The 12,450-nt window shown below is 45.6% G+C and overlaps 1 protein-coding gene across 2 annotated transcripts in view; it reads left to right on the forward strand.

Annotated features, from left to right (window-relative positions):
• The window catches only part of shn (zinc finger protein schnurri), a 146,620-nt gene extending 135,053 nt beyond the window's left edge, over positions 1 to 11,567 (forward strand). For both annotated transcript variants that reach the window (XM_050172214.2, XM_050172213.2), the window contains exons 9-10: positions 1,297 to 1,665; positions 4,057 to 11,567. In XM_050172214.2, coding sequence (XP_050028171.1) covers positions 1,297 to 1,665; positions 4,057 to 4,230 — 543 coding nt within the window. In that variant the 3' untranslated portion in view covers positions 4,231 to 11,567. The remainder of the gene's footprint in view (positions 1 to 1,296; positions 1,666 to 4,056) is intronic.
• Positions 11,568 to 12,450: the final 883 nt, after the last annotated feature.

The following is a 12,450-nucleotide window of genomic DNA, read 5'->3' on the forward strand; positions in this document are numbered from 1 at the left end:
TTTCGTTTTCGCTCAACTCGATCTGCGCCGCCCAAGCTTTCACGTTTCAGTACTTTCATGATCGTGTAGTGCTGCACTGGTTTTGCTGGCTCGCGAAACTCGCACAAACTTCGAGTAGCAGAGAATTCAACTTCCATGGGATGTCACGGGATGCCCGAACAGTCTACGCCACTTGATCAAATCCGTCGCTCTGTCTTGGCTCAGTGCCGCTGTCTCTCGGCCGCCGTTTTACTCACCGACGGCAGCAAAGGGCAGTGATGGCATATGTAACCAATCCCCCTGTTGGGTGGCAGGAGATTTGAATTTCAAAAAAGGTATTCGGACCATTCAGATGCAATTTTTTCGTAAACCAAGTCTTTTCTTGGCACAAAACAAGCGTTGCGAGATTTCTGGAATGGTGTTTAAACAGTCAATGTCAACTTAGTATTTGCCTTTAGTGTCCCTTTAACTCATTGCTAACCATCAACAAAGTGGTCTCATCCACGCTATCTGTACCGATCCCTTCACGGACAGGCTAAGCTTGGCTGCATGAAAAAGAAGGTCAGCTGTTCAATTCCCAACCACTGTGACTGCATTCGGATCGAAGTTGAATGCAAAAACGCTTGTGTGCTTTGATTTCTGTGTACATTGAAGAACCCCAGGTGGTAAAAATTAATTTGGAACTCATCAGCTCTTGTGTTGCTTTGGGACGTTAAACAACATAACTTGATATTCATTTGAAGTGTTCTTGACCTAAAGCAAGCTGAATTCATTTAGGTTCCTGAACCCGACACTAGCCGAGATGGCTAAAGGGTTGATACGGCAATAGAACTTCAGCTTGTTCGTATTGCAGTTTACAGAATACTGTGTCACCAGAAACGTTTGGGTGAGTGGCTGCTTTGGTGGTGCCTCCTTGTGGCACACTGTTTAACAAGACAAAACACACAACTGTTATTGCAATGACCAACCATAATCTACATTACTGCTGATGTGAAAAGCTGGCAGTGACATTATTGTTAATACGGACTTTTTTGTTTCTCTTTTGAAGAGAACAACCACGTAACAAAAACACGTCTAACGCATTGCAGTTGAAGAAAATGCCGCAAGCATTGCTACCTCCATTAACGGAGCCAGTAATCTAGTATATCGTATAATTTATCTACAAGCTATAGGTAAAATGGATGATGAAAGTTGGTCCAGAAATTTTTTGAATTCAAAATGTATTTTTTGAGAGAAGTGTTTAGAAGAATAAGAGGAAGACAGTAAAAAAAATTAATGCTCATCCTTGAGTAAAACTGTGTGCACCTGTGCTTGCAGGTGATGGCACAAAGGCTGTACCAGCATGGCGAGCCAACCGTGGGGTCACCCGTGGCATCACCTGTGGGTGTGGCAGACAGTGTGAGCCCTCTCAGGAGCGGGGGCAGCTCGCCGCCAGTCATAGAGGCCCCGCCTCCTCCTCCGTGGGAGGGTGGGGCACTGCGGCCCTGCCACTTGTGCGGCCGCCTCCTCAAGAGCGCCAAATCGCTCCAGGTGCACCTGCACTGCGACCACCAAGCGGGGGCGGGGCTCCAGCAACCGGATGACGAGGTGGGCGCTGCCCCCCAGGTCCACTCCCCACCTCTTGCCACGCCCTGGCTCTGCTCCATCTGTCAGAAGGCATTCCCATCGCAGGCACTCCTCCAGCAGGTTGGTAACGCATTGAAAGGGGCTAGTTCTCCACACCTCAGTGCAGTTCGTGAGGGAGGTTGAGAGATATCGCACCCAAGCGCCTTTGCACACCCATAGCCTCACGCCCTAGTTGAGTTCTTTTCTACTCCTATTGCATTCTTTTGTACAACTCGTGGTATATCTTTCGCATTCCTGGCAATTTGCTGGCTTGCGTCCCCTAACTTTGGGTGCTCGCAAAACCTATATTTCCTTATTTCCTTCTGAGGCTCTTCCCCCTACTTTGTGTGGACAGCGGCTGTCTGGCCAAGTAAACTGTGCCCATGCCAGAGGCAGCATAATCAAAGGTGGTGATTTGGTGGGACGATTTTGATACCAGTGCACAATATGTCCTCGCAAGTGTTTTTAATGTGGTTTGCGATGCAGGTTGGTACTGAAGGCTGTGCACTGTCTCTCACATCTTGTAGCATTAACCAGTAGAGCTAACCAACACAAAGGTTACGGCGCTAAGCAGACGAGGGCAAAGTGAGACACAAATGACATATACTGGCGCCATATACGGGAGCCTGTATATGTCCTTTGTGTCTCACTTCGTCCTCGTCTGCTTAGCGCCGTAACCTTTGTTTTAAGTCATAAACCAACTAGCTCAGCAACAAGTTTTGCTAACCAACACCTAGCAGCACATCTCAGCAGGATATGCTTGTATATTGAGTTTCCACACATGCATATGAAGGAGATATGGAAGAAGCCTGGAAACAGCTTGGCCTGGTTTGTGGCTGGTTTTTTCCTTCAACTATGTACCAACTGGCCTGGATGTTAACCTTTCTGCACAGCTTGGCAGTCTTCTACCCCCTAAAAATCAAGGCAAACAAGTACAGCCAAGAATTATGCAGATAATGTGGGAAAATGTGCATAAAGGATTGCTAATAACTTATACAATGGCAAAAAAGACGACTGTCACTCTAGCATACGCTAAAGAGGATGAAGGCAAAAGCCTGCCATGCTCATAAGACATTCAATAAATTACCTGCTTGACACTCTTGTTCGAATGTATTGTTACTTCCTATTACTTGTTTTCTCCTTCTAAAGGTCATGGGTTTGAGTGCCTTAATTAACACCAAAGGTTGAAAGGTCATGGGTTCTAGTCCCACCAGTGGTTGTGGGTGTCACCATCAATTTTGGTGCCATTGAATTTTGGTGCCATAACGCCGGACAGCCAATTCTTCGATCATGCCGGACAACACATTTTTTGACGAGGCACTTAAGGCTTTCTCCATAAAAAGAAATAGAGAGAGAGAGAGAGAGAGAGAGAGGAAGAAAAGAAGTATGTCGCACAGGTTAACTCATTTGATGAAGGGGACAGTCTACCAGGAAACTGTCGCTTGACTTTAACAATCATGCTCTGATGATTTCTGCCGCCCAATATTGTTTTCCTCTGCTGCATAAGCACAGCTTGCAATGGCATAATGGCACTTTGTAATGGCATAATGGAGATAATGAAGCATGAAGCATTGTTGTTGTGTCTGTTCTGTTGTCATTTGTCAGTAATGCGTGTTTAAATGCTGGCACACACATGCTCACTAGTGCCTTACAGGACTTTGCTCATTGCTCTGGCTTTTATGCACCGAGTTGGGACAACTCGGTGCATAACTCGGTGCATAACTCGGTACTGCAACATGGGACAACCAACAATAGTGCAAAACAAAATAACAAATAGACTAGCAGTAATCGGGTGGCACTCAGTCCCACTTCAAAGCACGAAGATGGAGTTCTCTTACTTCACCACATGTAGTACACCTAAATCCAGTGAGAAAAAAAAGCTAACTGTTCACAGGTCACAGCAGAAGGAGCTTTGATTTTCTAATTTGTGACTGTTTAAAAAATGTTGCTAACTGGCTCACCCAACATTGATGCTGGCATTACCAGTGCCAAAAGCGGTTTTGATGACTGATATGGAGCAGCACATGTGACCAAAGGCAAACCATTAACTCCCTGAGGGACTACCTCAGCTCATGGTTAGGGGCAGTCCGAACTATGAAGATCTGTCCTGTGTGGTTCCTTCTTGGTCCTCTTCATTTGTGCTAACCTAACCACGAATCAACACCAACTCGCCAAATTTTCCGTCCTTTTGACCTTGGCTTTTCAAAAGGGATCGTCACTTTTTTTACTTATGGCAAGCCCTTTTGACAGGGTTGATAGTGGCAGACATACTATCAGTGTTGCTTTTATTGAATCAAATTTCCCACACTACAAATTTGCAGACATATGTTTGTGTTCTAACCATGTTATCAAAGCATATCATGTCAAAAAGATGCACTATTATTGTGATTTTCTTTTTTTTAAGGAGGGGGGGGGGGGCAGGAATTGTGACCCTAAAGAGGTTAAATGTGTTTATCTTTATTTTTTTCACAGCACTTTCTGTCACACACACAGCCAAGGCCTTACGTGTGTGACCAATGTGATGCCGGCTTCACTTCATCTCTGCTCCTGACCAATCACCTTGCAAACAGCCACCCTGCAGCAGCGGACAACATACTCCCGCCTAGGGTGCCTCTCGTTCAGAGCCCCGTCCTGTCCACCGTCTGAGCACCGCCTTGCATTAGTGCGGACATTTGCCGTTGCTCAGCTGAAGTGGCAGAAGAGGTGATGGCACAGGACAACGGCGGGTGATGCAACCGCAACGGGCTTCTCTTATTGGCAACACCATTCGCATTGCCTCGTGCATCTCCGAGCATGAACTGTGGCAGTGATTGTAAAGAAGCACCATTACCATTTCCCCACCATGTTTTACCACCACACTGTCCCACTATATGTATATGTTCCTGCAAGGATCCCAACTCGTCTTGCGACTATTCTTCAGTGCATGACGTCGTGCCATGATAGCCAGTGCGCTTAGTGACAGTCGCTGGTGTGGTTGCTTGGCAATGATTTATTTCTTGTGAAACAGCTTCCTTGGCAATGCGTTGTTCCAGCCGCTGGTGCTGCGTCCGTGTCCCCGTGCGTTGTTGCACATCTTGCATGCCGCTCACTATATCTGGGCACTCGATGGCCTGTTCATCCCGTTAGGGCTCCGCACCACGGTGTCAAGGTGTCACGGGCTGGTGTTGCGTGCTTGTGAGCGTTGTCCCGCCCCATCGACCAGCTCCAGCACGGTGTTCTGGGTTGAGCATGTAACGAGTCGAGTACCGGCAAGTCGCCAGTGCTCGTTATGTGGGAGGCCCCAGAGATGTGGTTTTGTTGTGTGTTAAATGTGCCGTTAACAACGGACAATTTGATCTTTTGAGAGTAAGTGCCTGCGCTTCCTCGAGGTGCGTAGAGTCTTGGTGCGACCATGGGCAGAAGTGTTGACTATGCTATTAATAGGGTATGAGCGCTTCTTAGTCGAAGTGAGTCGAATGCCCAACCGCAAGTTAACGCTTCAGGCGATGGCAGACTGTCCGTTGCACTATTCGTGCAAATGCTGCAATTTGCGCGCACCACCTTTCTTGTTTTCCTCCCCTGCCACTTCTGAGGGAAGACCCACCTTGGCAGCTGCCGGCTCAAAATTTTTGCCCTGATTTGTCATTGCCGAGGGGCAGGTGGCCATCCGAGCTTGGACAAGGTGTAATGTAAAAAGTACTGCCCACTGTTTCTTTCTATATATATATATTTTTTTTCTCGTGGGATGTTTGCCCAGTATCTTAATGTGTTGCATCAACACAGAACTGCGGTGGCTCACGACAAACGGTGTTTCCTGGCGTGCCATTTGGAGCCCGCTGCGCTGAGTGCACCAAGTTTTTCTTTTCTCCGGTGTTGCCGCCCCTGTACAGTGTCTTTTTTTTTTGTTTCCCCTTCGGTGCGACACGCAGATGCCTCGCACCTGGACTTGCAGTTTACACTAGTCCCTGATATGTGGTCTTCTCCCCAGAGCCATGGTTTAAGTTTTTGAAACCCTCTGGGGAGGGGGTCGCTGCCCATTACTGTGTACAGAATGTTGCAGTTTTGTTTGCTTGTTTCTCGTGGGGAGGTGTGTTTATGTTTGATAGCGAGAAGTTTGTCTTCGTGCGCCTCCCGCATTCTTGCCCCCTTGCGTCCTATCTTTAGTGGACCACACGTGTTTGTTTGTTTATTCTTTTTGTGAGTCAACCTGGTTTTTCAAATTTGTTGCATTTTTCTGGCCACTCGTAGGCGTTCTCTGTTATAGCGCGCTTTATTGCAAAAGTTGCTGACCTTCCTGGCCTTTTTTATCTATGACTGCACCAGCCCTGTTTGATATCTTGCTGAGGCTTTCTCGGGCAGTTGTTGCTATGGCAACTGATGATAAGTGTTTGCCATTATGTGGTGTCCGGATACATTGCGCACCTTTGTAAGTCGTGACGCTCAAGGAGGAATTCGGACGACGTGCAATGAGGTGCCCGCTCAGGCTATTTTTGTTTTCGTGACAGCAAGGTGCTGACAATCGAAGCTTTCATTTAATGTTTGTTCTTTAACTCGCTGTCATGACCCGTGCGCCTTGAATCTAAGCAGCAGATTGACTGGCTCACTAGTTAGAGGGCGTTGTTCACCTTGCATACTTCGCAGCACTCTTCCATGTGTTAACGGCTCTCTTCGTCATTACACATGGAAGAAATTCTGTATGTCCCAGTGAAACGCTTATCACGGTCGCCTTGGCTCACATGCTGTCCGAGGCGGCTGCTTTGACTCATGTAAGCACCACTCCGGTTTGCTTCGTCATGCTGCACGTTATTTTTTTTTTTCTAATTCTGCTTGTAAACAGCACATCCGTAACCAGATGAGCAACCGATGCTCTGTCACCTTTATTACAATTGCTTCATACACATATACTGCGTTTCCCAGGTAAAGTTGAAGCAGTTTTTTTTTTCTTCACAGGTCATCAGGAAAGCAAAAATGGTGCTGCTGCATGCAACAAAAAGAAGCGTGTTCGTAGGTGGCACTGTCTCTTCGTCCACTTGTCGGTGGCCTTTTCTGCATCCCATTGTTTGTTACTTTGAAGTTCAGTCTGTTCCTAACATGTAATCAAAATTTGCAAGAAAGTTTTGCCACTCTTGTGCCAGACCCATCTGGATGGATTTGTGCACACTGTTCGCTGATAACTGAGTTGTGTAACTGAGTGAGCGTCTTGAATGCATACCGCCGGAAAGGCCCAAGTTCACTGCCATATTTGCTGTAGCTGGCACGAGCTGGTCGTGTATGCGTAGGCCGGTGTTATGTTTGGCAAGTGTTAAGGTTTTGCTGTGACAGTACTCGCACAAGTGGTGTGTGAGGAAGCTTGGATCTAGATTTGTGTTACCATATGTGTACGAGCGCCCAAGTTTCTGAGTGTGTGACAAGAAAGGTGGCTACTTTTGCTAATTTAACACCTAGCATACCTGGCGGCAAAGCAGGAACAATGCGTATGTTGGCAAGAATGTGTGTTTGTAGACAAGCAACGTTTCTCTGGCCCAAGTTCAGTGTCTGTGGGGCCTAAATGAGCTGAACGATCCGTGAACGCTAAAGTTGAGCATCTGGGATACTAGAAAATCTAGCCCTCCCTTTGCACTGTCGTGGAATAGAAAGTAATTCTGCTCCCAAGCATGACTTCAGCAATGTTCTTAGCCCATTCCATGGAGCAAGGTGTAAGTGAAGCTCTCCAAAAAAATTCCTTCGACTTTCAAGCACTTCCTCATTCTAGAAAGGTCATTTACTCACACATGTGCCCATGACAGACGTAGTTGAAGTGAGATTAGTGACCTCAGTTACAGAAATTACAATCGGAGGGGTCCCAACAACTCTGGATTGTCAGGTGAACCTTGCATGAGGGATCGCTTAAAACTTGTCCCAAATGGGGACCTGCTTGGGGCATGAAAAGCATTAATAATAACTGCTCATCACAGGCTGGCTTTCCTACATTCTTTTTCCGTTTGCTGCAGCCATCATTTGGTGTGACCTTGTAGCGTCCGGAGCCACAGGCATGTGTTGAAGGTACCAAAGGTTGGTGTTGTATGAAGTTGGGGTGTTGAGAGACTGACTGGTCTATGTGTCAGGCATATGATGCGCTGTGGTTGCTGTTGACGTGGACTACCATTTCGTGCACGGTCTCCTATGAATGTCAGCATCATCTTGCAAGGTGGCATCTTGGACTGCCATTCCGTGAGTGAAGAGTTGGCCACTGTTTTTTGTAGAGCATGAATTCCCTGTACTGTCTGCTTGCTTCCCTCGGAGGATCCACGCACATTCAATGCATTTAGAATGACCAGGGCTGTTGTGCACGGCAAATAGAAGGCAGGCCTCTTGTTTGTAGTTATAAATGCTGCAGCTTATCACCAGCCGTTGCGCTTCTCAATGTGTGCGATAAACTTGGGTCAAGCTGCCGTTTGCAAGTTTAAAGCTGTGAGACGTTGTTATGTAATTTCTTTATTGGTAGTTGTAAGCCATGACAGTACTTTTCATGACGTTGCTACAAACTCCGAAAATGATAAACATACTGTTAAGAATGCGCATTCACATTCCGTATTTTTTTCTTCAGTTGCTATACTGCTTTTTGCTGCTGGCTAACATCCATTTAAAATTTCAACCCTTTTCTGCTCGGAGTGTATGATCAGTCAGCAGGACAATTGAGTATGCAGTTACGTTTACGTATGAGCAAGTTCTTTGCTGCATCTTTGGTAGGGTACTGAATCTAAAGCGTATGTACTCTTTAGCTGTTTATTTTATTATAATATTTTTATTTATTGTCATCATCATCATTTCTTCTTGTGTGTGAATGCAGTGTAGATGGACTTCAGTCCTTGTTTGGAACACGTGCCATACAATAAGTACAATAATCAGGGATCAAATCTCAGATGCCTGTGAGAAACATGCCAGTAGCTATACGACAAGCTACTCTATATCCATTTGAGCTTTGCAGTTTAGCTTTCGAACCTTGTACTAAAAAAAATTATTTCCTTCTGTGGGTACACAGAATACTACATCGTAGAAATGATCGTCATCGCATGCAGGTGCTTTACATCTCACGTGGCCGAAGAGATGTGTGGCTGCAGTACAAACAATTAAGGGATGACTGAACTGATCTGCTTCCATCTTAAACTGTGAACCTTCTCAGTGTTTTGCCTATCCTAGGCACTGACGAGGAATTTTTGGCCACTATTTCAAACATACTAGATGCATCTTTTTCACTAGAAACAAAGCAGCCATGACCTGCTTTGGTCATGGGGTGGTCATGGTCAACTGGGATGTGGCCCAGGTGCAGTTTCTGCAGGTCATGGTGTGCACATTATGCGGGCAAGTTTTCGGGAAGGCAACTGTGTGACTGAGCTGACCCCCCCTCCCTCGTGTTGCATTGCTTAAAGCTTTCATTTTGCTCACTGCAGATAAATTACGAGAGTCATGTCTCCCCATGATCTTTCAGATTGGAGTTGTTGACAAAGGCAATGCATGGACTGTCATTGTGGAAACGAATACATGTCATAGCTGAATGTGCGGGGTTGACACTTTGACAGCATCTAGATACACTCGGTCTGCTGTTTCTTGTTGAGCGAGCCAACATTATTATCCATGTCTGGCATGGTTTTCAACAGGTGATACCAGTTACCGTTTGAGGAAGCACCGCATGTCTTTTGGCCATTGCAGTTTAAACTTGATCAAGGCAGGAGACTCAGTCTGGTGCACTTGTCACCAATTGACGGTGGTAGTGCTGCTGTCGCATCTTGAAGCTTGTGTTCGTATGTTCAGTGTTGAGATTGGTTGGCTGACAGGAAAAGCAAATGTTGCGCGCAGTTTTTGGCTGTTGTTCAGACAGGGTATATAATGGGGATTTTTTTAAAGTCCTTCATGTATGGTTGTTGTTGTGGTGTACGTGTGTCTCAAAAAGCCAACAGCGGGTGTGGTGAGCTGTGAAATGGGTGTATTGCAATAACCTGCCTGGGTACCCGCCACTTACACTTTTGTTTAGCTGCTATCAACAGAGTGCATCAAACTGCTGTATTCCTGCTTTAGAATTGACTTTTGGTCAGTAGTATATGCATGAGCCCCATTGAAAGCCAAGGCTGAATTGATGCTGGCTGCGGTGTAAGACAAGCAGGCAGTTAAAAATTGATAGAGTGAGCTGTGGCCCCTGAGAGAGGCGAAGCATTTTAGCATGTTGCTTTTGCCACATGGTGCCACCTGTCATCAGACTTCCTTGTTTTCCTCTGCATCTGATTTCTTTTTTTCCGGTGTTTTGTGCTTTGCACTGTCCTGTCGACCACATTTGTGTGGGCATGCTGCTGTTAAACGTAATTTGCACAAAGAATGTTGCCGAAAAGCAGCGCATGGAAAAATTGACGACAGCCCGTTGTTTTGTGGTGCAAGAAGTACATTGCAAAAGGTGAAAAAACGTGGAGTGCACGCCATACTAAAATGCACGTACCGTGACATTTAATGACTGCAGTGTTATTGACAGTAATGACTGAAGCAGTTACTTATGTGCGGCTGTGCTTATCCAGGCACAAATTGCTTGGTCTTCGATGTTTGGTCATGGAAGAAAGGGTGAAAGTGATTGGTGCATTTAGTTACTGTAATATTCAGAAACCGATGCAAAAGACTGGCTAGACCTAGCATGAATATTGTTTCAACATTTGTCGATAGGCATTATAAGGAAACGTTGCTCACACATTTCAGCGCCTTGATTAGTAGCTACAACATTATGGTACTTTTCAGCCCAAAATAGCGAGTAGTAAACTCTCAGCTTGGCCAGAAATGGATGCACAACTTGCTGCTCTTTAGGCAAGTGAAAGCACATTAAAGGCCTCTCGATTGCAATGTAGGCACCATTCCAAAGATCACACTGTATGTGACTCATGAAAGTTGAAGCAACAACGGTGGCCAAATGTGAGCAGAACTGTTGTCAGTGGAGCTTTCTTGCCATGTTTCCTTGACCTTGTCACATCATGCTTTTGTGGCTTGCACATGTAAGAAATGCACCGTGCATAGCTTTTTATGCCATTTCAATCAAATATAACATGTTTTTACCTCTGTGGTTATAAAACGCCCTCCTCCACACACCCCTACCCCGTCCCTCTCAAGCAAGTTGGTGGGAGAGCAAAGCCTTTTTTTTTTCTCTATTGTCACGAGCTGTTATGACTCTTAATTGCTGTTATTTGTTGGTTATTGTTGTTTACTTTTGACATGCTTGAGCGGTTTGCCCTTGCTGCCACCAGAAGAGATGCTTTTCAAGCACAGATTGCACTAAAAACATTTTTATACATTGCATTTGTCACATCCACACAGACTGAACCGAGTGTCGTGATTTTTTTAAAAATGTTTTTGTTTATGGGTGTGTGCGTGCTTGGCAACGTGCCCTATTGAAACCGGTGATGACGTCGTCGAGGTTGTTTTAAAGCTGTGCTTTTGTTTGTTGTGTTTAATATTGACCGTGGTGGCCGTCGTTTAGGTGTACATGCCGAGGCGCGACGGTTTCTGCAGAAACGTTCCCAAGTCGGGAACGAAGCTGTTTGATGTTGTATGTTTGTTCGACTACCCCTTCCACAAGCACAAACACGTGCTCTTGGGAAAGCACTGTCACGGGAGGATGTTGCTGCGTTGCGTTGTACAGAAAAAAAGAAAAGATAAAAACTATTGTAAAGAGTTCCAGCACCTCCTGCTCTTCACCCACCCCGAAGCCATGTTTTTTCTTTCCTTTCTCGCCCAACACGTTCCGTGCTGAAAGTCTTGTACATAAAGGGCCGCGATGCATCGTTGATCCTTCCCTCTCGTTTTTCTATCAATCTGTTACTCGGCCCGAAATGCATTCAGCAGGGATCCATACGTGTGTCTACATGTCGGTCCGGGGTGTGTGCATGTGTGTGGGGAGCTGGGTCCTTTCTCTCTCTTTTTTTTTCTGTAATGTTATATAGGCTGTTAGAGTACTAGGACCACCAATAAAGACCTGTTTCTGCCTTTGGAAATCTGGCTGTCTTCTTTTATCACACCGTCTTTATTCTTTCATAGGCCAGCTAGAGTACACACATCTGTACAACGACGGGCATTGCTGCAAGATGTCGTCTGAGCTAACCATCCACATCACTGAAAAAAAAAATAATAATGGTAACAAGGGCCACGTACACAGGAGAGCAACAATATCTTTGTCTGCAAGAGGTCAGTCTCAGCCATCAGTCTGTTTTTTTATGCCTCCTAGTCCACCATTAAAGACAATAAACAATATCTTTTCTTTTTTATGATTCAGTGACTGAGGGAGCTAATTTAGAAAGCTGTAGGGAGCATTGAGAAGATGCCTGAGTGAAATGTCTCTGATGACTTGTTAATTTAAGGCCATGAGATTAGGTGCCTTATATTCAATATAATATATATGGAGGCCTACAGGCTTCTAATATATGGAGGCCTGTAGTCCTCCATAAAGAAAGCAACAAAATCCCAGTAAAGAAAGGCGTCAGGCAGGGAGATACGATCTCTCCAATGCTATTCACAGTGTGTCTACAGGAGGTATTCAGAGACCTGGATTGGGAAGAATTGGGGATAAAAGTTAATGGAGAATACCTTAGCAACTTCCGATTCGCTGATCATATTGCCTTGCTCAGTAACTCAGGGGACCAATTGCAATGCATGCTCACTGACCTGGAGAGGCAAAGCAGAAGAGTGGGTCTAAAAATTAATCTGCAGAAAACTAAAGTAATGTTTAACAATCTTGGAAGAGAACAGCAGTTTGCAATAGGTAGCGAGGCACTGGAAGTGGTAAGGGAATACATCTACTTAGGGCAGGTAGTGACGGCGGATCCGGATCGTGAGACGGAAATAATAAGAAGAACAAGAATGGGCTGGGGTGCGTTTGGC

Source organism: Dermacentor andersoni, chromosome 6 (assembly GCF_023375885.2).
Source record: "Dermacentor andersoni chromosome 6, qqDerAnde1_hic_scaffold, whole genome shotgun sequence".
Classification (NCBI taxonomy): domain Eukaryota; kingdom Metazoa; phylum Arthropoda; class Arachnida; order Ixodida; family Ixodidae; genus Dermacentor; species Dermacentor andersoni.